This window comes from Penicillium waksmanii, assembly GCF_028829765.1.
Source record: "Penicillium waksmanii strain IBT 27052 chromosome Unknown utg000005l:1.0-5232799.0:1.0-5237142.0, whole genome shotgun sequence".
NCBI lineage: Eukaryota > Fungi > Ascomycota > Eurotiomycetes > Eurotiales > Aspergillaceae > Penicillium > Penicillium waksmanii.
In genome coordinates this window covers 780,982-802,825 of record NW_026643252.1, presented here as the reverse complement: position 1 = coordinate 802,825, position 21,844 = coordinate 780,982, and the positions used below count along the sequence as shown (strand labels likewise).

The 21,844-nt window shown below is 48.2% G+C and overlaps 10 protein-coding genes across 10 annotated transcripts; 6 read left to right on the top strand and 4 right to left on the bottom strand.

Moving 5' to 3' along the window:
- Positions 1 to 253: 253 nt before the first annotated feature.
- N7481_005204 (MBL fold metallo-hydrolase) lies at positions 254 to 1,448 on the top strand (the record flags this gene model as incomplete). The annotated part of the gene is made up of 3 exons (XM_057264423.1): positions 254 to 600; positions 653 to 793; positions 857 to 1,448. 3 exons carry the CDS (start codon positions 254 to 256, stop codon positions 1,446 to 1,448), a joined length of 1,080 nt encoding a protein of 359 aa, XP_057122143.1.
- A 469-nt stretch (positions 1,449 to 1,917) lies between these two features.
- Positions 1,918 to 3,555, top strand: N7481_005203 (flavin-containing monooxygenase; the record flags this gene model as incomplete). The annotated part of the gene is made up of 1 exon (XM_057264422.1): positions 1,918 to 3,555. The coding sequence occupies one exon, from the start codon at positions 1,918 to 1,920 to the stop codon at positions 3,553 to 3,555; it is 1,638 nt and encodes a 545-aa protein (XP_057122142.1).
- A 250-nt stretch (positions 3,556 to 3,805) lies between these two features.
- N7481_005202 (uncharacterized protein) lies at positions 3,806 to 5,956 on the bottom strand (the record flags this gene model as incomplete). Its single annotated transcript, XM_057264421.1, has 3 exons — positions 3,806 to 5,675; positions 5,741 to 5,820; positions 5,867 to 5,956. The coding sequence occupies 3 exons, from the start codon at positions 5,954 to 5,956 to the stop codon at positions 3,806 to 3,808; spliced, it is 2,040 nt and encodes a 679-aa protein (XP_057122141.1).
- Positions 5,957 to 6,683: 727 nt separating this feature from the next.
- N7481_005201 (flavin-containing monooxygenase) lies at positions 6,684 to 8,663 on the top strand (the record flags this gene model as incomplete). Its single annotated transcript, XM_057264420.1, has 4 exons — positions 6,684 to 7,303; positions 7,365 to 7,725; positions 7,783 to 8,038; positions 8,089 to 8,663. 4 exons carry the CDS (start codon positions 6,684 to 6,686, stop codon positions 8,661 to 8,663), a joined length of 1,812 nt encoding a protein of 603 aa, XP_057122140.1.
- A 406-nt stretch (positions 8,664 to 9,069) lies between these two features.
- On the top strand, positions 9,070 to 10,530 carry N7481_005200 (zinc-binding dehydrogenase; the record flags this gene model as incomplete). Its single annotated transcript, XM_057264419.1, has 6 exons — positions 9,070 to 9,135; positions 9,196 to 9,265; positions 9,334 to 9,548; positions 9,599 to 9,773; positions 9,828 to 10,181; positions 10,256 to 10,530. 6 exons carry the CDS (start codon positions 9,070 to 9,072, stop codon positions 10,528 to 10,530), a joined length of 1,155 nt encoding a protein of 384 aa, XP_057122139.1.
- Positions 10,531 to 10,999: 469 nt separating this feature from the next.
- On the bottom strand, positions 11,000 to 12,826 carry N7481_005199 (uncharacterized protein; the record flags this gene model as incomplete). Its single annotated transcript, XM_057264418.1, has 2 exons — positions 11,000 to 12,423; positions 12,517 to 12,826. 2 exons carry the CDS (start codon positions 12,824 to 12,826, stop codon positions 11,000 to 11,002), a joined length of 1,734 nt encoding a protein of 577 aa, XP_057122138.1.
- Positions 12,827 to 13,084: 258 nt separating this feature from the next.
- On the bottom strand, positions 13,085 to 14,216 carry N7481_005198 (uncharacterized protein; the record flags this gene model as incomplete). Its single annotated transcript, XM_057264417.1, has 2 exons — positions 13,085 to 13,514; positions 13,573 to 14,216. 2 exons carry the CDS (start codon positions 14,214 to 14,216, stop codon positions 13,085 to 13,087), a joined length of 1,074 nt encoding a protein of 357 aa, XP_057122137.1.
- Positions 14,217 to 14,655: 439 nt separating this feature from the next.
- On the top strand, positions 14,656 to 16,381 carry N7481_005197 (GMC family oxidoreductase; the record flags this gene model as incomplete). Its single annotated transcript, XM_057264416.1, has 2 exons — positions 14,656 to 14,868; positions 14,921 to 16,381. 2 exons carry the CDS (start codon positions 14,656 to 14,658, stop codon positions 16,379 to 16,381), a joined length of 1,674 nt encoding a protein of 557 aa, XP_057122136.1.
- A 611-nt stretch (positions 16,382 to 16,992) lies between these two features.
- Positions 16,993 to 18,589, bottom strand: N7481_005196 (adaptor protein STE50; the record flags this gene model as incomplete). The annotated part of the gene is made up of 3 exons (XM_057264415.1): positions 16,993 to 18,050; positions 18,104 to 18,265; positions 18,322 to 18,589. The coding sequence occupies 3 exons, from the start codon at positions 18,587 to 18,589 to the stop codon at positions 16,993 to 16,995; spliced, it is 1,488 nt and encodes a 495-aa protein (XP_057122135.1).
- A 2,667-nt stretch (positions 18,590 to 21,256) lies between these two features.
- On the top strand, positions 21,257 to 21,766 carry N7481_005195 (uncharacterized protein; the record flags this gene model as incomplete). Its single annotated transcript, XM_057264414.1, has 1 exon — positions 21,257 to 21,766. One exon carries the CDS (start codon positions 21,257 to 21,259, stop codon positions 21,764 to 21,766), a length of 510 nt encoding a protein of 169 aa, XP_057122134.1.
- Positions 21,767 to 21,844: the final 78 nt, after the last annotated feature.

Sequence of the window (21,844 nt, the reverse complement as noted above, 5' to 3'; positions counted from 1 at the left end):
GCGAGGTGAACGAAACCCAGAAACAGTAGCCGGAAAATGGCGTGTGAAGCCGATGCCGGCAAGAGACTAAACGGACAGCCGGTATTGATGGCGTGAACCTTTTCCCGTGCGAGGGGCTGTTGGCGGGGAATCGGAGATTAGGCGACAAAGAAATTGACCGGGAAACTAGGACAGATTTCTATACATTTTGAGATTCTAACTTTTAATTCTGATAGTTGGATTTCTCTGGCAGAGTCTCAAGCTGGACTGCAAAATGGCCGAAACTTCTACGTTCACGGTGCCCGCTGGGCATGCCATCACAGTGAAGCTCATCAACACAGTAAATTTCGGACCTGCACAGCTACATAGATTTATGGCACCACCGGTTCCTGGGATGGAAGCACATCCTAGCAATCCGTCATTTTCATTCCTTTTGGAACATTCGTCAGGTCGAAAACTGGTTTTTGATCTGGGCATCCGCAAGGATTACCAAAACTATGCTCCTAAAATTGAGGAGTACATCCCGACGACAAAATATAAAATTGAAGTGACGAAAAATGTGATTGATATTTTGGAGGAAGAGGGAATCAAAGGGAAAGATATAGAAGCTGTCATCTGGAGGCAAGTACTCATGGAGAGTGTGAGATTGCTGGTATACTGACAGCTCAAATAGTCATTGGCACTGGGACCATATCGGAGATCCTTCTTCGTTTCCATCTTCAACCGACTTAATTGTTGGACCGGGGTTTAAGGATGCGATGCTGCCTGGTGCCCCTCAAAATCCAGATTCACCGCTGGGCGAGTCTGCTTTCGAGTAAGAATTGCCGAATCCACCTGGGCAGGTTTCCTTCAAATTTCACAGCTTAACATATCCCAGAGGGCGAAACCTGCGAGAGATAGCATTTGAAGGGGGAAAATGTCTGAAAATTGGCCGCTTCAAAGCATTCGACTATTTCGGCGACGGTTCTTTCTATCTCCTGGATAGCCCCGGCCATGCTATCGGCCATCTGTGCGGGCTTGCCAGAACAACCGCCAACCCTGATACATTTGTACTCCTGGGCGGCGATGTTTGTCACTATGGGGGCATCTTCCGACCCTCAAAGTACTTGCCTGTTCCTGAGTCTATCCAACCACATCCCTGTCATCCACATGGAGATCCCACGTTCTGTCCTGGCGACGCATGGGAAGAACTACAGCGATCGCGGGGTCGAGGCGTGAACGACCCACTCTTCACTCCGACATTCGGTCATGACATTCCTCAAATAATTGAGACGATTGGAAAATTGCAAGAGGCGGATTGTCTGGATAACGTTTTTGTCATTATTGCTCACGATGCCACTGTTCGTGATTCTGTCGATCAGTTCCCATTGAGTTTGAATCGTTGGAAAGAGAAAGGATGGGCCAAAGACCTCAAATGGGCTTTCCTACGCGATGCCGAAGTTTACTGGAAGTCCAAAGGTGTAATCTGATAGTTAGTTATCTAGCATGGAATAATACTTGTATATTCGGATTACAATTTTATGCCCTGCATAAAATAATTTATTTAGTATGAACAGTTACAAGTATCTGGGATGTGTCTGGCCGGCATCCAGTCCGGCAAAAAGGTGATAGTCTAGCGACAAAGACCGAGTAGATTGATAGGTGATAGTTTTCAACAGCAATACCTGAGAAAAATTACCAGAGCCGACTGGGCGTTTAATCTCGGCTTCATACAGGCGCATACCGGATGTGGAGCTAGAGCTTTCAACCCCGCAGATCTTTGTACTTCCACTCGGCCCGGCGGTTCATTTCTCAGTGGCCTACAATGTTGGGAGGCCAGATATTGATAAAACGAACTCCGAAGTCATACTCAGCTTGATAAGCTAAGACCTCGATATCAACAAGTTGCTCCTCCTTATAACTTCATAAAGACTACACTTGACTGTTTTACTTGCCAATATGGGCAGCATCGAGGAATCCAGCTTTAGTGAGCTGAATAAGGACCTCGACTATGATGTACTCATCATTGGAGCTGGTCTCTCTGGCATGTACTCTCTTCATCGCATGCATCAGCTTGGGCTTCGAACAAAGATCCTCGAGGCGGGTGGCGATGTCGGTGGAACTTGGTACTGGAATCGCTACCCAGGCGCACGATTCGACTCCGAAAGCTACTCATACAATTTCTCATTCTCTCAGGAGATCCTTGACGAGTGGAACTGGTCAGAGCATTTTGCCTCCCAACCTGAAACTCTACGCTATTGCGAGTTTGTATGCAAAAAGCTCGACTTGCGTCGAGACATGCAATTTGATACGCGGATCACAGCGGCATATTTCCAAGATGAGACAAATGCATGGCTTCTCAAGGATGAGCAAGGCCGCCAATATACTTCTCGTTTTTTGGTGACTTGTATTGGAATATTGAATAACTATACAATGCCTAATATCCCCGGCGTTCATGATTATAAAGGGGAGGCATACCACACAGCCCGTTGGCCAAGCGTTCCGGTTAGCTTTGAGAACAAACGTGTTGCTATTATTGGAACCGGAGCTACTGGTATTCAAGCAACTCAAGAAATTGTGAAGACGGCCGGTCATCTCACCGTGTTCCAACGGACACCAAACTGGAGTTTACCTTTACGCAATGCACCTATCAGTCCTGAGGAGATGGATGAGATCCGGTCTCAGTATCCTGAAATCTTTCGAAAATGTGCAGAATCATACTCCTGCTTTATGCATGTCTCAGATACCCGCAACACTCTCGAAGTGAGCCCAGAAGAGAGGCAAACATTCTGGGACGATTTATATGAGAAGCGAGGCTTTGAAAAGTGGCTGGGCAATTTTGGGAACATTAATACGAACAAGGAGGCCAATGACCTATTTAGCGATTTTGTCGCGAATAAGATTAGACAACGTGTCAAGGACCCTTGGACAGCGGAAACACTAATTCCCAAATGCCATGGTTTCGGAACTAAGCGCGTTCCCCTTGAATCTGGATACTTCGAGGCTTACAATCAACCGAATGTGAGATTGATTGACGTGAAGTCCAATCCCATTGAATGTATTTCAAAGAAAGGCATTCGCACTCGAGACGAAGATTTTGAATTTGACATTATCATCTACGCAACCGGGTTCGATGCTGTGACTGGTTCGTTTACGGCAATCGATTTCCAGGGCGTGGGTGGAATCAAGTTGAAGGATCGCTGGGTCGAGGGGCCTCGAACATTCCTAGGATTGTTCGTTGAAGGATTCCCAAATATGACAATGGTGATGGGCCCACATCAAATGTTTGGAAATATTCCGCGCAGTGTTGAGTATGCTGTCAGTTGGGTGTCGCGTTTCATTGAGTATTGCCGCGACCATCACATTACCTTCGCTGAGACCACTCACCAGGGTGTGTTGGACTGGACTGAGCATGTACACAACTGTGCGGTCGGATTGCTAGCTAACGATGTTGATTCATGGATGACAGGAGTCAATAAAAACCTGGCACATAAGCAAAAGCGGATTATCGCAAGATACCAAGGCCCAGCTCCCGGGTATAGGAAGCTCGCTGAGGATGTGGCGACGCGGAACTACGAGGATTTGATAATGAAGTGATGCACTGAGATTAGTCTTATTATCTAGTTTGAATGTGAACATTGAAAATAACTCTATTGGCACATTTCATCTCTCGTAATACTAGTACTGTTAGATCTAAACTTGAATGTATGTATGAGTGAAGGAGTCTAATTAATGGCATTTATCGAACCCAGATACCAGTGTTCAAGCACATTACCTGGCCGTTAACAGTGCTCTAACAGAACCAATGAAGCATCCTGCACCGTATATCATAACAATAAGTCGTTGTTCACATAAATAAGTTCGTTGCAGAGAGAGTGTCGCAAGGCTCGAATAGATCTTGAAATTGAAGCATTGCGTCCGCAAAAATATCATCATCAAAGAATAACTCCTCCGTATGTGGAACCAAAAGCCTGCTAGCGACTCCGCTGGTATGAGGCGTGGCGAATGGGAAATATGTCGTCCAGTCAATGCCGCCTGTAATTTCCATGTATGCAGTCCCGTCACCCATACCGAGCTCTGGGCCAGGTACCCGTTGTGAATCCGAATCTGTTGCTGGTGCACTCGGTCGTAGACGACCAAACCCCGAATGAAAGACAGCAGCCGTGGGCCACATCACTCCTAGCTGATCTACTGCCAGCGTTAAGATGTCTAGGTCCTCGTTTGCACTTTTCGCCAGACCATCAATACGCAGAGCTTGGAGCAAGGCGATGAAAGCCGTACCGCAGTACCATCCTGTGATAGCCATGAGAAATCTCGTACCACCTCGGGAGAGAATGTCTCGCATGATGCGAGCCATGCATGTTGCTGCTAATATAGCAGGTGGGTATGCCTGTGGAAGAGGCTGGGAGGAAGACGAGCGCTTGAGGTGGATGATGATTATCACGGCAAGGTACGGAAGATGAAGTTGATGAACATCTCGGTTGAAGGTGGAAGTACGGTCCGAACCGATAGGAAGTTGCATGTGTGGTGGCAAGGACTGTACCCAGCTAATAAGTTCACGGGCTAGATGTGTAGGGAATGCGAAAGATTCCGAATTACAACTTCTGGATTGATATTTCGCAACCTTTCCTATTATAGCACATAGTCGCACCCAATGTATGAATACTTCTGCCTTTGGGTGGTCCATCGTACTTGAGAAGTCGCCCAAGGTAGGTTCTGTGAGGGTGCAGTCTTCTGGATCGATAACGCATGGCTTATTCTGACAGAGAGCAGTAAGACGTTCGCGTGCAAATGCGGTCCACCATATCCGTCGCCGAAGACTTAAATCAATTTGCTGTCGGAGCGGATGATCAGGTTTGGGTTCACGGTGCACACCAAGCTGTTGACAGTGCCGGATAACCACAGAGGTCCACCACCATGAAGAATGCCGGTGGAGAATCGTAGGCGGACGGGGACTCCACCAGTAGAAAAGAGAGATTGCTTTGAGCGAGGTCATCACATCCGGCTCTTCATCATCGTAAAATCGACTACGAGCTCGATCATAGTAAGTGGCTGGCCCATCATGAGGGATCATAGGAGGTTTGATGTGGCTACCGACCACGGCTAGTGAATTTACAAGCAAGGGTGACATTGCGAGTTCATTAGAGAGGGTATCTCGATCGAGAACCGGACACCAGGTATAGCAGTAGTCGAAATAGGTCTCCGCAAATGTTTGCTGCAGATCTGGTTCTGGGAGACTGGGAACCACTGGGAGTTTCTCAGCGAGCAACCGTTCCTGATCTCGTGCATTTATCTGGAGCTCCGGGAGAAAGACATGCCCGACTGGGTAATTGTCATTATGCTCAGAGTGGTCTTCAGTTCGTTGTGTTGCTGGTGAACCACTGGCCACACTTGGGATTGATATGGTGGTTGCCTTTGGAGCCGGTTGACCGGCAGGTAGGTAACTCATAGATGGTGACCAGCTTTCGAAGTCAGCACCCCTGGATAACGCATTCGATATGGAATGTTGATGTAGCGTAGGAAACCCATCCGGGCTACCATGCTGCAGACCGAATTCATTCGAGAAACATTCAGAGTCGGCTTGCCCTGCTGCATTCGGTGTTTTGCTTTGCCTTGGACGAGAAGGTCTGACCCGATCGCTGGCATTGCTATCCGGTGGGGTCAAAGGCCGCGTAATAGTGGTGCTGGATGGTCGACCTCGTCGAGAGGGCCTTGTCCTAGAATCAATGCATCAGCAGTGTAGCATGGCGCAGATATCATCTGCAAGAGGCTACGCCCTCACCGGCAGTCTTTCCCGGTAGCCGCGCACTTGCTGCAGTCACTATATCCCTGCCCACCGCGTGTTTGGAGATCACACCGAATCTACCAGGGTCACCAGATATTCACTTGAGTTCCGTTTGAATCCTACCTTCTTGCTGTGGCACGCAATGCAAGCTAGTTCCGCGCGTTTTCGCTTCGGCTGTTGGCCAGTGAATGGCAGCCATAGCGAAGCCGACATTATCTTGGTGAACTCCACACTAGGATGGAAGAATGCAGGAGACAGAATCTTGACAGTGAGCCGACTACAGACCAAATTCCCCCCCAAAAACAGAGGAAAGCCGAAGCTACGACGGACAATTGTTGTGATGTTAGTGATGCGGGGAACCCCAGTTTCTCCGCAATTTCTACTCTCCCAAATCGTTCTTGGTTAGCCCCAACGCGGCATTCTGACCGAAGTCAATAGAAATAGAAAATTCACTCGATAGGCGTTCACTAATCATTCATTTGAGAATATCCGTAATAATTTTGATATTTTTTCTAGACAACAGGTTTTTGCCTACCTTACAGGGCTATGATGAGATTGCTATTTTGCAGAAATTGAGCTTGTGACAAAATATCCGATCGTCATTGCCTTGCCAGGCCTGGTATATTACCGATTGTAAGAAGCCGGTATTATAACCGAACCTCACCTCCTGGTATCTACCGATGTTTAGCAGATGATTGGACTCTGAAATTATCATATGATTCGGCTATTCTTCGTTGACAATGTGCCTTCGGACTCATTCGCCGAGAGAAATAAACGGCTGGATATCCAAGCCGGGGAATTTGGCATCCTACAAGCTTGCAACGTACTACCGAAAGGTGATCCGAATATATCTATAAATTCTAGTAATTTAAACGACAAGAAAGGAATTTTCATCTTGAATCCGCGACAGGACATCCTTCATTCTAAACTCTCGACCAAAATGACACCACCAATTGCCACACCAACAGATGGCGAGGTGCCGGGTGAACCAGCCTCGAAGAAAGCCAACGGAACGAATGGAGTGAAAGGCACACAGAAACCAAGTCCCTATACGAACGGTCACAGCATCCCGGATTCGCAAAATGGTTTTTCAATTCCGCTCAACACAGAATACGCTTACAAAGCTCGCAAGCTACGCGTAGTAACCATTGGAGCTGGCTTCTCGGGATTGTTGATGGCGCACAAGATTCAGCATCGGTTTCCGGAGCTACATGAATTCGTCGACCACACTATCTATGAGGCTCGAAGTGATGTCGGTGGCACCTGGCTGATTAACAATTATCCGGGTGTTCAATGTGATGTCCCATCACATATCTACGCGTTTCCATTCGATCCTAATCCTAACTGGAGTCGTTTTTATTCCAGTGGGGCGGAGATCGAAGAGTACATCAAGAGTACAGTGGAAAAGTGGAATCTCGACCGTGATATCCAGCTAAATACGAAAGTAACTAGCGCCACGTGGGATGAAGACACTGGAAGATGGAACTTGACAGTTGAGCATAATGGGGAGCAGCGGGAGGATTACTGTGATGTTTTGATATCAGCGCAGGGTGTTCTTGTGTAGGTTGATTGGCCCATTGATCTATGCATCTGAAAGCTATAATGCTAACAAATCTATTAGCCACCATTCATGGCCTGATATCCCAGGTCTTCATGACTTTAAGGGTCACATTACACATTCTGCACACTGGGACCATAATTATGACTATTCCCATAAACGCATCGCAGTTATCGGAAATGGCTCTTCCGGTATCCAAATCACACCTCAGATGGCCAAACTACCAGGAACTGAAGTGGTAAATTTCATGCGCAGTCCTGCTTGGGTCTATTACCGAGTACCCCCATCAAAGCATTTAGGAAGAGATGTCGAAGACGCCAACCCAGCTTATTCTGAAGAGGAGATATCGAAGTTCAATGATCCAGAATCCCACAAACAGTATCGGAAGGCCATCATTTCACGAACCAACAAAGCTTTCCGCTTGGTATGCTGGTCTCGAAAACACTATAAATTGCATATTTCTGACATGGATTATTCATAGTTTATCAAGGGCGAGAATAATGAGGCGGCCGTCAAGTTTGGTACTCAACAGATGGCAGAAAAGCTCAATCATGATCCTGTTTTATGCGAAAAACTTATCCCTAAATGGGAGGTTGGATGTCGTCGTGTTACACCTGGACCTGGATATCTGGAAGCTTTCGCAAAGCCAAACTGCAACCTGAGCAATAGCACAATCACAAAGATCACGGAGAATGCAGTGCACACTGCAGATGGAAAGATATTCGAGTGCGATGTTGGTACGTAGTATGCTCACAATTATTACCCTGAAAAATACTGACTCTCTTAGTTATCTGTGCAACGGGCTTCGATGTCTCTCATCGCCCCCATTATCCAATTGTTGGCCAGAATGGAAGCAATTTAGCAGACAAATGGGCTGATGAGCCAGAATCATATTTATCGGTTGCAACATCGGATTTCCCGAACTACTTTATCATGATGGGACCAAATTGCCTTGGAGGCCATGGTTCCCTAGTGGAATCGCTCAATTGGACAGGCGACTATTTTGTCAAGTGGATCAAGAAAATTGCAACCGAAGACATTAAATACGTGGTACCAAAGAAGTCAGTTGAAGATGCGTTTGGAAAATACGGCGATGAGATCCACAAGACCCTGGTCTGGACAGGTGGCTGCAAGAGTTGGTACAAACGCAATCGAGTTGATGGCCGGGTAACAGCCTTGTTTGGAGGAAGTGCCATCTTGTTCAACCAGATGATCAGTGATATTCGACCGGAGGATTTTAACATTGAGTACAACAGTATCAATCCTTTCAGGTTCATGGGGAACGGGTTTACTGAGTACGAGATGACGGAGGGGAATGACCTATCATTCTATGTAGAAGTTGCAGATGAAGTCTTAGGTTGATAGACGATCTTGAATGCATGTTATTGTTTTAAAGCTGCCTCATTTCCCTAGCATTCCTTTCTCCCGATATTGACAATGAAATCATTTCCATCAGTATGAATAAAAATAACTAATTGAAGTAGTTGCGAGAATTAAATAAAGCACTAAAGCAAGTTAGTCCATGCCGCGGTTCCTGATTTTGGCTGTGTAACAGTATAGCCGAAATAAGTGCGGGGAAGCCGAAGAAATCGGCATTCCTTTCTAGGAAACTAGAAAAGTTTGAAAGCAATTGTATTCGTTATAGTAATCCTAAATATTACTTGGTGAAAGGCTATAACTCGCATCGAAAGAAAACAATCAGTCTCAATCAAATTTTCGCTAAAGAAGAGAAATATTTTCCACGGCCTTTTAAATTCCTGTCATCAAAATGGGTGACTATTTCCGACCTTCTACGATGTATGCCTGGAGAAAGCACAAGGGGAAAAGTGAACCAGTAAGTTTATGGCTTGATCGGCGAATCTTGCTATGATGAATCTGCTAACGAAGTTGTCAGGTTTGGGAGGAGTTACCAGTCCCAGCTACTCCACAGGATGGATTTCTCATCAAAATACTAGCATCTGGAGGTTCGAACCCTGGAACAAACTGGAAATGAAATGAAACAATTGCTAACCTAGTTACAAACTTTTGATAGTATGCCATAGTGACCAGCCTTTGCTGGAAATAGAAGATAGGCCAAATTTCAACGAAAAGTATATTTTGGTAAGGTCTCACGGGTTAGATCTACCGTCACTAGGCTTACCCGCCACTTTACCCAGGGCCATGAAGGATGTGGAGAAATCATCGAGATTGGAGAAGGAGTCAAAGATTCTAGTTTCAAATTGGTTAGTCCACCAATTTACCAACTCGGTAACCCTCAGCCAATTTGTACGATTTGACCGAGATATTGTCATTTTTAGGGTGATAGGGTGGCTCTATTGGCAGTTCCTGGGTGCGGGCTTGAAAGCTGCACAGAGTGCTCGCGTGATTTATCTCAGCTCTGCTCGGTAGGAACGCACCACGGCATTGGCCAAGATGGATTCTACGCAGAATATACAGTAGTCAATGCTCGCGCTGCAATCCCACTTCCTGAAGGTATGTTTTCACTACCAAATATGAGTTAAGTTGTTGGAGTTCTAACTATCATAGGTATACCCCCTGCTGTCGCTGCCGTTGCCACAGATGCCGTGACCACGGTTTATCATGGCATCACACGTCGAGCAGAGGTCAAAAAAAAGGAAACCGTATTTTTGTTTGGGCTCGGGGGTCTTGGTTTCAACGCGCTCCAGATTGTACGACATATCGGAGCTCGTGTTATTGTTTCGGATGTGCGTCAAGAAAAGCTAGACGCGGCTTTATCTCTGGGTATTCCAGCAGGCGATATTGTGCCGGTCGGAAAGTCAATCCAATCTTTCGTCCAGGAAAAGGGACTACAGGGAAAAATTGATACAGTACTTGATATTGTCGGCAAACACCAGACGTTTGAAGACGCCCAGCATATTGGTAAGTTCGAAATGTCATACACTACCACACTCTTCCGACAAATAGATCGTTAACTGATATACCCGGTGGTGTAGTCCGCATCGGAGGCAAGATTTTATGCGTGGGTACATTGGATCGTAAAAACGAGATAGACATGAAAATAGGTATCCGGAAAAGGTTGAGTATTATTTTCACATATGGTGGACAGCAGCGTGACCTGGTGGAGGTGCTTGATCTAATCAGTCAAAAAGTTATACAACCGCAAGTTGAGCTGGGCAGATTGTCTGATTTCCCAAAGGTTTTGAAGGACCTGGGAACTGGGAAAATCAAGGATAGAATGGCTCTAGTGTCCGACTTGATTGATCCTTGATTAATTATCGCAATATTCACAGTTATGCAATCTCTTACTCTCCATGAGTGGAGTCCTGGACTCACCCTAGTATGTTAGTTAACTCAGTACTCAAAAATTGGCATGCTTTAACTCACTGGCCTTTCCGCCGTCTTCGTACCGCGGGGAGCGAATTTCTGGGGAACAAGGGCTTTACCAGGGAGAGAAAGGTCGAAGATATGAACCTCCGAGAGAAACAGCGATCTACAAGAATCTTGCGAATAGCGGAAAGATAACCTCATGAATAAGCTACTATGTTGACAAACATCATGTCCATAGAACTACATGTTATCATGAATACAGCAGGATTAAGAAACCATGGGGTAGAAGTCTCGAAGATAGCAGCCCGAGGAAGAAAAGAAAAAAAAATCGCGATAGAAGAAGGGGTATAATGATAAACACGCCAGAGCATTTGAAATCGCCATCACAAAGAAAAATCGAGATTCCGCATTCATTTCCGAACAACCTTCAACAACGGGGCAATCCGCGCCCTTTTGCTCAGACCAATACGGTAGGGTACCTTACCGGTGGAAGAAATCGGGCTATGTACCTTGCGTGGCTTTGCAATTTGAGGTGTTTGTGGAAGGGATCCAGCCGCAGTCTGCTTGGTGAGTTTATCTGGCTGAGGTGTCGACTCTGACTCTGATTGTTTGCCGAGCGTGATGTCTTCTTTTTCGTCACCCTTCGGAGGATCTGGGATGGGTGCGTGTTGTTCCGTGGTCTCGGGTAGGGTGGGAACTTCGTTTTTAGACTCCAGCTGGGGGTCCTTGGAAGCTGCCGGGGCATCTGTCTGCTCATCTGTCTTCTTCCGCTTGCGCCCGCGCTTCTTAGGCGCTGGTGCTGGTGCTTCAACATATTCATTCGAAACGACAGGGATTTCAAATTGAATTTGCTCAGAGACTTTTGATGCGTCGGCATTTTCATTGACATGGTTCATCGTGGCGTTGGCATTTTCCATTTCTAACGGCTTCGATTCCACCCATATCACATCATCATCATCCACTTTACCAGCCTTATGCAATGCCTCAGGAGCAGTCTTACTCCTCTTGATTTTCTTCTTCTTTGGCCCTGGCTTTGCTTGCTGCGCGGGTTGCTCTGACACCTCAGCAGCTTCGGATCCATTTATGGCCTCTTGGGCGCTTGCTCCATCGGCTTGTCGAGTTGCCTTTTCCGATTTAGAAGAACGCCCCGGTCGTCGCTTCTCAGGTTTGGCTTTTGAAAAACCCGAATCCACGATCATAGCAAGCTCGTCATCATCGTCATCATATTGTGGCACTGGCTGCTTCTTAGGCCGACCGCGCCTTTTCACAGCAGATGCAATATCGGGACCGGCGATTTGAACCGCAAATGCCGGCGCAGACAACTCATCAACTGTACTAACCGGGGAAGTTGGTGATATCAATGCCGCTTGGCCATGGTCACTTTTTGATCGATTTAATTGCGGCGAACGAACGGACGAGTTGGGTTCTGTGTCATGCGGGGAATTCCACTCTGTGTGCATGGATTTAGATCGCTGGGCGGGTTTGTGGAAATTGATCTCGTTCAAATGTCCTGGGACATCGGTTGTACCCATTCCATCGACATTTGTGATCGGTAAGTCAACATGCGCTGACTCCGCCGGGGTGCTGTATTGATAGCCATTCGTTGTATGCGGCGCAACGAGTTGTGTCGCCTCGTTTTGGATATCGGGGGGAGGACGGGTAGGTGGGAGGTTTCCATTTTGGCCCTGGTGGTCGTAATGCATTGGAAAGGAACCAGGCTCGGAGATTCCGCTCGGGTAGGTTGTTGACATGGAGTGATGATGATTTCCTGTATTGGAACCTTCATCGTCGAATAGTCTTTGCTGCGCCAGTCCAATTTCCGTCATCATTGCCCCTGTGTCTATGAGTGTAAGTATGAAACACTGGATCACCAAGATAGATGGCTCAGGCCGTATCGCTATGGGTTCATAGCTGCGCATCAACGTACCGATTGATTCCCCGCCGTCGCCTGTAGGAGGAATCCACATTTCCTCCCGTTTCTGCTGAGAAGCAGTGATTGATGCATGAGGCATGTCTTGTGACTGCAAGAATTGGTCGAAATCGACGCTCAGCTGGTGCTCTGGCGCGTATACCTGCTCGGAAACATGGTTTGTTGTGTGTTGGTCTGCGGGGCGGTCGCGGGGCTCATGGTGTGGTAGAGGCTCTTGGCCCTGAATTGGGGCGATTGAAGTCGGGACCTCATCTTCGACGAAAGGCTCATCCTCATCGGAATCCTGAATGATTCGATCCCAGCTCATCTTGGAGTCGTGGTGGGCAGTTCGACCACGGTCCTATGGGGTTGTGGTTATCGACGCGTCCGAAAACACGCTGTCACGTGTAGATAAGCATCGGCCGCCCATTGGACGGCTGGAAGTATAACATGGCTTTAAAGCGGGAAGGTTCGTATTTTATACTATAAAAGGTGAAAATACAGTTGATAGAAGCCTCAGAGAAAAACAGAAAAAAGCTTGAAGGGCTTTGAGTCCAGAATTAAGAAATTTCGTTGTATTAAATTCTCATAGGGCGCTATGCTGTGAATGTCCCTTGAGATCCCCCACAACACTCAGTGGTGTCTGACATGGTCTATCTTGTGAGCGACTATCTTGAAATTGATCATTGAAAGAGCCCTCATATCCAGATCCCAGTCGCCCTTGGACCTGTGTGAGAGGAAACTCGCTGTCCATTTCATCCATTCGCTCGGCCGTCCGATTCTTAGTTGACTTAGGCCCAGATATGGGTTGGGTAGAATATTCCGCTTTAGCGCTGGCAAACAGGTTTGGAAAAACAACCTTGAGAATGGGTCGGAGCATAGGCGCACATGAGTTTGAGATTGCTAATGCGGGCTCGGTCACGCTCCAGAAAGCAGCCCAAGTCATCGAATAAGGTAGATCTTGAAAGTCGACGGCTGTGAGGACGTGAATGCGGATGATCGTTATTGAAGAAATGCTAGTGTTCAATTAGATCAAATATCAGAAATAATAACGGAGAGATAGAATCTGCATACAATATGCCAAGCCCAAAAATTCCGTAAAGCGCCATCTTGGTCCCAAGGGACATTTGCAATTTCCAAATGAAACGAATCGGCAACAACATAATCATAATATCGGTCACAAGATTGAACGCTCCGATTGTCGAGAATGCCACATTCTGACTTGCACAATGACCGGGCAGGAGAGGGTTCCAATTTTTGGCAAAGGGTCTACAGATCAAGAAGATCTGGAGTATACTTCCACTCCAATATGCCGCTGCACAACCCATGCAGATCCATGTAAGCATCCGAAACTCCTTCGAGACGAAGATTCGCAGATAGAAGAAAAGATAGGTAAACTTAGCCAGCACCATGGCATTGTAGTAGACAATTTGGTAGACAATGAGCATCTTCACAATTGTCACAGTATTGTCGAGAGGGAGATCGGTAACATGATGTCGCATTCCAGCGCGAGCATAATGGAACTGCATGGCCAGCATGCCGTAGGTATGTAGCATCCCAGCCACACAAAATCCATCATCCCACCATATCTGGCTTTGCCGAACGCGCCGGGAGATAAATCGGAGTATCACTAGAAGGGTGGCGATAACGACGAGGACAGTGTTAGCGATGAGCTGGTCACGGACAATGGGGTATGTGAAGATGCCATAAAGCTGCATAGTTCCATCTCCCCGGCTAGCGAGTCGGGAAATTAAGCTAGCTGTGGAGGAGAAGAAGGATTCTCTTCAGATTGCTAAAAGCTTATATAGAACCCGGCTGTCAACCGACTGTAAAACTGTGACAGTTTCCAGGGGCAAATAATATCCATTGATCAACAGTGTGGTGGGCCGTTGGCGGCCCGTTAGGCCGGCCCGAAGGATTTAGTCGACCCACGAAGGCTGAAAGAATTGGAAATGATTGGAAAGTGTCGAAGTGAGACATTCATTCTGCCGGGAAGCCTCTTCTACTTGTCGAATCCTGCAGAAGACCCTCCTGCCAAAGCTGGCTTAGGGTAGTCTCTTCGAAATGATTACAGCTGTTTCATCCCCCTCTTCCTCCGGACCTCCAGATAATATCCGAGACCGGGAAGAAGCAGGAAGAACTGAAATAAAAATCAACATGGAAAAGAACGAATATGATTATATTATTGTCGGGGCAGGCATCGGCGGGTTGGTTCTCGCGAACAGACTGAGCGAGGATGCCTCTGCCAACGTACTACTCATCGAAGCTGGTGCCAATCGCATGGGAGATCCTCGGATCGACACCCCTGGCTTTCTGGGAACATTGTATGGCAACCCGGATTTCGATTGGGATTATATGAGCGTTCCGCAGGTATGATTATTCATATCTGTTTCTGCCACCCCCCATGCTGAAAGATGTGTAGGTCAATGCAAACAATCGACAAATTGGACAGCCTCGCGGGCGTGTCGTCGGTGGATCCTCCGCTATGAACTTCTCATGCATCGTGTACCCCAATGCCTCAAACTTCGAGGCTTGGAAGGGATTGGGCAATGGAGGTTGGGGCTCGGAGGATATGAAACCCTACCTCCAGAAATTCCACTCCTACACCTCGCCTAGCGAGGCCACGGCAGAGCTTCTTGGCACAGCCCGCTACATGAAAGTCGAAAATCAAGGCTCCAACGGGCCTTTGCCTGTGTCTCTCCCAGATGTCTTTGGGCCCTTCAACAAGGCATGGGACGAGACATTCGCGCATCTGGGTTGGAAAACAGACGCCGACCCCATCCAGGGCCGTAAACTAGGGGCTTTTGCTTCGCCATTGAGTGTTGATGCCAAGATGGGGACTCGGGGGTATGCAGCAGCATACTACTCTCCCGAGGTCGCAGCGCGACCAAATCTGCGATTGTTGACAGAAACAATGGTTGAGCGTATTTTGCTTTCGCAGGAAAATGGAGAAGCCACCGCAACTGGGGTTCAAGCCAAGACGGGTGACGAAACTTACCAAATAAAGGCAAAGAAGGAAGTGATTATCTGTGGAGGTAGTCTGAACTCACCTCAACTGCTCGAGCTCTCGGGTATCGGTGGCGCAGATCTTCTCAAAAGCCATGACATCCCAGTAGTAATCGACAACCCGGCTGTGGGCGAGAATCTCCAAGACCACGCCATCACCGCCATCAACTTTGAAATTGCTGATGGCCAGGTTTCGGGCGATATTCTACGTGATCCGAACGTCGTCCAGTCACTGATTAAGCTTTATGGAGAAACCCGGGGAGGCCCCTTGGCAGGCATGCCTATCAGCATGGCATATCTTCCCTTTGTCGATGGAAACGGCAGTATTCCGCAGAAGGAAATCGAACTCTTGCTTTCAAAGCACCTTGACGATGGAAAAGTTTCAGCAAACCTGAGAGATCAGTATTCTCATATTCGCAAGATGCTCTCTTCCACTGAGAATGGATCCTCCCACTACCTGTTCCTTCCAGCACAACTGCATATGAATCCAGGAAAGACCACTCTTACTGATGTCCTGACCAAAACCCTATCAGAGAACTACATCACAATCATGATGCTCCACAACCATCCATTCTCACGGGGATCAGTTCACATTCGTTCCAACAGTAGCGAAGATAAGCCAGCATATGACCCTAACCTTCTCTCGCATCCACTTGACATCGAGATTATGGCGAGACAAATGCAGTACGTGGAGCGCATAGTGGAGACAGAGCCATTGTCGGCACTTCTCAAACCGGGCAAGCGTATGCCGGAAAACACCAGGGACTTGAGCGATCTCGACCACGCTAAGGAGGTAGTCAAGGAGCGGCTGTACACCTGTTTCCACCCAGCTGGATCTTGTGCCATGCTGCCGAAAAGAAATGGGCGGAGTAGTTGATTCTAAACTCAAGGTCTATGGGACTAAGAACTTGAGAGTGGTGGATGCTAGTGTTTTCCCGCTTGAACCAACTGGCAATATTCAAGCAACAGTGTATGCCGTTGCGGAGAAGGCAGCTGACATTGTCAAAGGCCAAGTTTAAATGAATGTCCTCTTTGCGAGGAATGGATGTTTCAACGCCGTGAATCAATGTGCATAGAAGACGAAGCTCGGAGTATGCTTACACGTTCACCTTAGCCGATACAAACGAAAAGCTTTACGTGAGTCAGTTATAAAAAAGTAGAGTTTGTACTGACAAGGCATGTCAGATACGATTATTGACATTCACTGAGTCCATGGGACAAGTATCTAAAGAGAAATGAAGAATGCTTATGCAAGATGTGGGTAAAAGAAATGTAGACAGGATATCATCGCTGCCAAGAGAAAAGAAACGCCTGATGCATCCACGCTACTAGTGATGATGAAATGCCAGTATCAATGGGCGCCGATCAAGGAAAAAAAAGGTTGCGTGGATCCAATCAAATGCGATCAAAGATGCAGACAAGGCCTCTTCAGAAGATGCCGGGTATCACAATCCACATCACAAAGTGCATCAAAAAGAGCTTGAAACATCAAAGAACACCACCAGGTAAATTTATCTGCCCCACTCCAGACGGCCTTCCGCTGTCAAAACCAGCGCTATTGGGAGCCGAGCCAGGGATGGGATAGGAAGGATTGTCCGGATGAATTTTGCGGAGCATAAACATTGGTTTTCGTCCTTCCTTTTCAAGTTGTTTGAAAAGAAGCAATGGTTTTTCGTCCAGTGCCAGGCACCTTTCTTGGTCACCATAGACAATGTAAAGGGCGTAGAGTTTGGGGTCGGAGTGGATGTTGTATTTCTTCAAAGCGGCAGGAAGAACCTTGTAGCACGGATCTTCCCATGATACCCGGAAGGATTTGAATATTTCTACACTGCTGGGTTCCCCGCTACTTCTTGACTCCATGCGAGAAGCAGAAGAGGGCGTCTCGGTACGAGTGGGTTGCTGGTTGGGGGTTAGGCGATCTGCTCGAGAGGACGCCCTTGGTATATCTTCAGGATGCTCGTGTCCACGAGAAGTGCTAGGCTGAGAATAAGATCGTGGATTTAGAGTTTGATGCTGGGTGTGGCTCGGGGAGGTTGGTGACGGGACGCCGGGCGAGTGTTGTTGACTTCCATTCATCGATGCTGTCAAATGCGAGGATGCAGCCATGGCTGCAGCAGAGGGATCCAGATTTCCCCCGTCATAGGGGCGTGTTTCATAAATGGAAGGAGGAATATGGGTTGGCGAATTATTCTTGGGAGTATTTCCGCCCGTGTAGGTGCGCTTGGAGAAAGCTCGGGCAATCTTCGAAGTGGAGGACGAGGAGGAGGGGTTATCGACGAGAGTGAGTTGCGAGGGAGATGTGAGAGTGGTACTGTCGCGGCAGGAATCGGGTACCCCAGCCATTGAGGGTGGAGGGAGTGGTTGCGACCGATCTTTAGCCATTTTAATGACAGGTAAGATCTCCTCCCGGAGCCGTCTATAATCCTCCGCGAGTCGGCGCATCTCCGCCTCGACAGTCATAAGCTTTTCATCTCGGCGTTGAATCGACATTATGAGCGCGGCTATATCCTCCTGCGATGCATTTTCACTCATGCTCTGGTCCGCCGCTGTGTCACTAGGTTAGCCAGTTTTGGGAGATCAACAATGGAGGGGTCCATACACAGTGGGATGTAGTGATCTACGTCTAAGGGGACTTGTTGCCTGGTTTTGATTTCATAGACACTCTTCAAGATTGTCAGACGGTGGCCGACACTGTTGATACCCATTTCCTTCAGCTCATCGTGCTTTAACGCAATAAGGGCCTCGCCCACAATGCCATTCTCTGTAGGCAACTCGCGTCAGTACAAGCTCTAGCGGTTGCAAATTAGACGTTCTCACCTCGAAAGGATCCACAGTATTGCAGTAGACCGAGAGAGGTCAGGAATTCCACACATTCGTCAGCTGTCCAGTCCGAGATGATTGACCGTGGGGTACGCGGCCCCTCGCTGGAATAACCAAACTTGGTAGGAGTGTGTTCGGATGAAGGAATATCGGAATCGATGGGAGAAGCCTCCGAATCTGTTTGTAAATGCGGCGAAGTGATTACACTCCGCTCATACTCGTCATCCGCATCGGAATCGGCATGGTATGAGGTGTGGAGGGACATGGCGGCGGGGGTGATTTTTAGGGGGAGATATGCGATGGGATGAGATGAGGTGAATGTGTACCGATAGCACCGCCAGAGCGGGCGAGTTGAAGGAAATCGCTTTGGACAAAGAAAGTGTGGGATCCAGGCGCTCGATGGGTAGACAGGCTCAGGTTCAAGTTCTTAGGCGGGCGGCTGGAGAGCGGCGCGGCTAAATTCGAGCGCGTCGGGCAGACATCAACTGACAAAGCGGTATTTTCGATGGATTCAGTTTCGATGGCGGGAGACGGCCGCGTCGAAGGTACTGCGACGCCGCGGTATCAAGCTGGATCCGTAGTTTGGCCCCTGTGATGATATTGGGCGAAAGACCGGGATGTTGGCCCGATGGGAGGCGCCGGAGATAAAGCGGGGAAGCTTCGGGGGATGAACAAGTTCCAAGTGTATTGACGTTGGGATGGGAATATGCGTAGAAGGATCTGAGCAAGAGAATCTTGCAAATCGGGTTGGAATGAGCGACGACAGCTGAAAGGCGCAAATGGAAGAAGGCCAGGTGAAGGTGGAGGTGGAGGTGGAGGGCAAACCTGCCAGTAACGCGGCCGAGGAGTGACACACGTGATCTGGGGGGGGGTCTGGACTCGGCCATACCCCGGAGATCACTTTTCTCTCTCTCTCTCTCTTTCATCTCGGATCATCCAGCAAGCCCCATTGGATAGAGGCTGCCTTTGATGATACACTCGGCAGAAGGACCATGAGGGGACCTGCAGACGGCCTCTGCATCCTTCGGTACTTGGCCCGCACTGGGACCTCAGGACCCAGTGTATGTCTTAGATCTCACCCGGAACTAACCAGGACCTTATTAAAGTAGAGGATCCTAAAAATGTCCTTAGATTCTTGTCGAGGGGGACTATTTTCTCATTTACCCAATAAGGTGGAATTCATAGGCAGTAAGATCTGATACCCTTCCAGGTCAGAAACACCTAGAGACATCAATCACAGAGATTATTATATCGCACTATATGGCACAACGATTCCCAGTGCCCTAAAAGACCTCGAGAGGATGATCAAAAATGAATCTAGTACCTACTAGTGGTTTCAAAATCAGGGATCTCATTTGCCCGAGCTTCTAGAATCTCGATCGACGGCTCCAGAAAGATCCGATGGGTCCAGGAGATTGCAGGGCTTGGGCCCCATTCTAAGTTTGTGTTTCAAGGGGAATATGATCCAAGTACATATCCCACACTGACGTAGGCCAAAATATTGAAAAATTGACAGATAGACTGTTCTTGTGAGACGGATCGGAGTAAATCTACGGTTGGAAGAATAGTACTAGTATCCTGAGCATCTGCGATCTGTACCTCAATGGTTGCTGTGGATTGCCTCGCTGGACAAAGAGTGACCTGGGCACCTTATTTTAAATAGTACTAGTAGGTACTAGTAAACGTGTGGGAATATAACCTTGGAAATAATTGCCTCGTGGCCAATGCTAGTAGTAGTAGTGCTAAAGCATATACTAGTACTACAACCAGGCATTACTAGGGGGTATTCCCCTCCTACGCAACGTTAAAGATTACAACTTAAACCTTAAGCAGTAAGAGAACTAGTAGCTCCCGGGGCCAGATTAGTGGCATACGCTCTGCGCATTTTTAGTAGTATCAATCCATGGATGGATCTAGCCCACATACTATGGTCGTAAGTAGTACGCTTAAGGTACTAGTTATATAGTAGCACCAGGGGAGTCCTATTAGATCGTGATGCGGCGTGCCAGAGTGATCAGATTAGCTGACATACCTCAATTCCAGAATTAATTTGATTTTTGAATTCAATTCTTAAATGCCTCCAAACACCATGTAATCCATGAATGCTACATTTTGGGGAGCTGGTGCCACGCTTTGACAGCTCACCGCCCGCGGCTTGAGGCTATCCACGCTCAGGACCGGTTGACGTTCTCTTTCTCTCACATCCTCGTCAATTGGCCTGCTCTCAATCCGTGGTCCTTTCTTTTCTTTTGTGTGCAATGGGTCCATTGATACCCTAACCCCTAATCTTTTTGGTTTCTCTCGGTGACCCTTCTGCTGGCCGGGCCTCCCCTCTCCTAGCCCCCAGTCAAATACAACCCAATCCGATTCGATCCAATCCCGAGGAGCCTCCTCCACTCGGCCGCACCTCCGCAATCCGGGCCCCGTTTGCGCAACCACACCTTGTCGCAGCCCATTTGAACGTACCAGGTCGGTGTTCCTTACCAGCAAGGCTTGAAACTGCATCTCCAACATATTTAGCCCCCCCTCGCTTGGACCTATCATCTACAGCGCTAATCCGGTTGCCGCATTGACAGGCCGGACCGCGGAACCATCGTCATCCTCCATATCCACTTTTTTTCTCGCGCGCGCTGGCCTCGACCCCTCTTCCACCTCTCTTTAATCCTAATAATTATCTCTTCGACTGAATCGCGCTTTCCCTAGGGGCAGGTTCCCCTCCTCCTGTCCATTCCCGCCGCAAACCCCGCGCACAACAGCCGCCGGCGCATGACCCTCGCCCCAATTTTTGACTCCGAGATCGCTGCGACGGACAGCCCGACGCCGATTGTCACCCCAAGCTGCACGGAAAGGGGGACTTGCAGCTTATATACCAATTCGAATCTGCTCCCTTTCAAGGATTCGCTACTGCGAACCCCCGCCAATACCTGACACCATGCCATCCTCAACGCCCGCCGGCACCTCCGCCACCCCCGATGCCCTCGAATCAGACCTCCTCACAAAGCTCTCAGCGACATCAGCACTAGAAGATTTGCAGGAAACTTTGCTGGGCTCGCTACACCGTGCCGGCTGGACTGAGCGGGTTACTAGTCTTGCTACCGAGCTCCTTCGCGCCGGCCGCTGCGAGACATTCGACGACGTGATGGACGCGGTGGTCGCCTCCGCGGAGGGCAGATCGCATCCGGCATTGGGATCCAAACACACATCAGATCATAATGGGACTGCGACTCCAAACGGAACGAAAGAAGGGAAAGCCAATGGGACCAAAAAGGGTAGCAATAAAGACGCAGAAAGTCAACCCTACGACCCGATAAAATATATTGAAGATGTGGACGTGCGCATCCCGGATACAGTTGTTGACGAAGGTGTCCGAGGATTAAAAGATATATTGCGGGAAATGGTGGACCTGGAAGATGAGAATACCCCCAACGGAGACAAAAAGTGATTCACCTGCACCTGATGCATATATGGATCTGCATGGAAGCGATTCCTTGATGTGACTTCTTTTGTGTGTGTGGAGTAT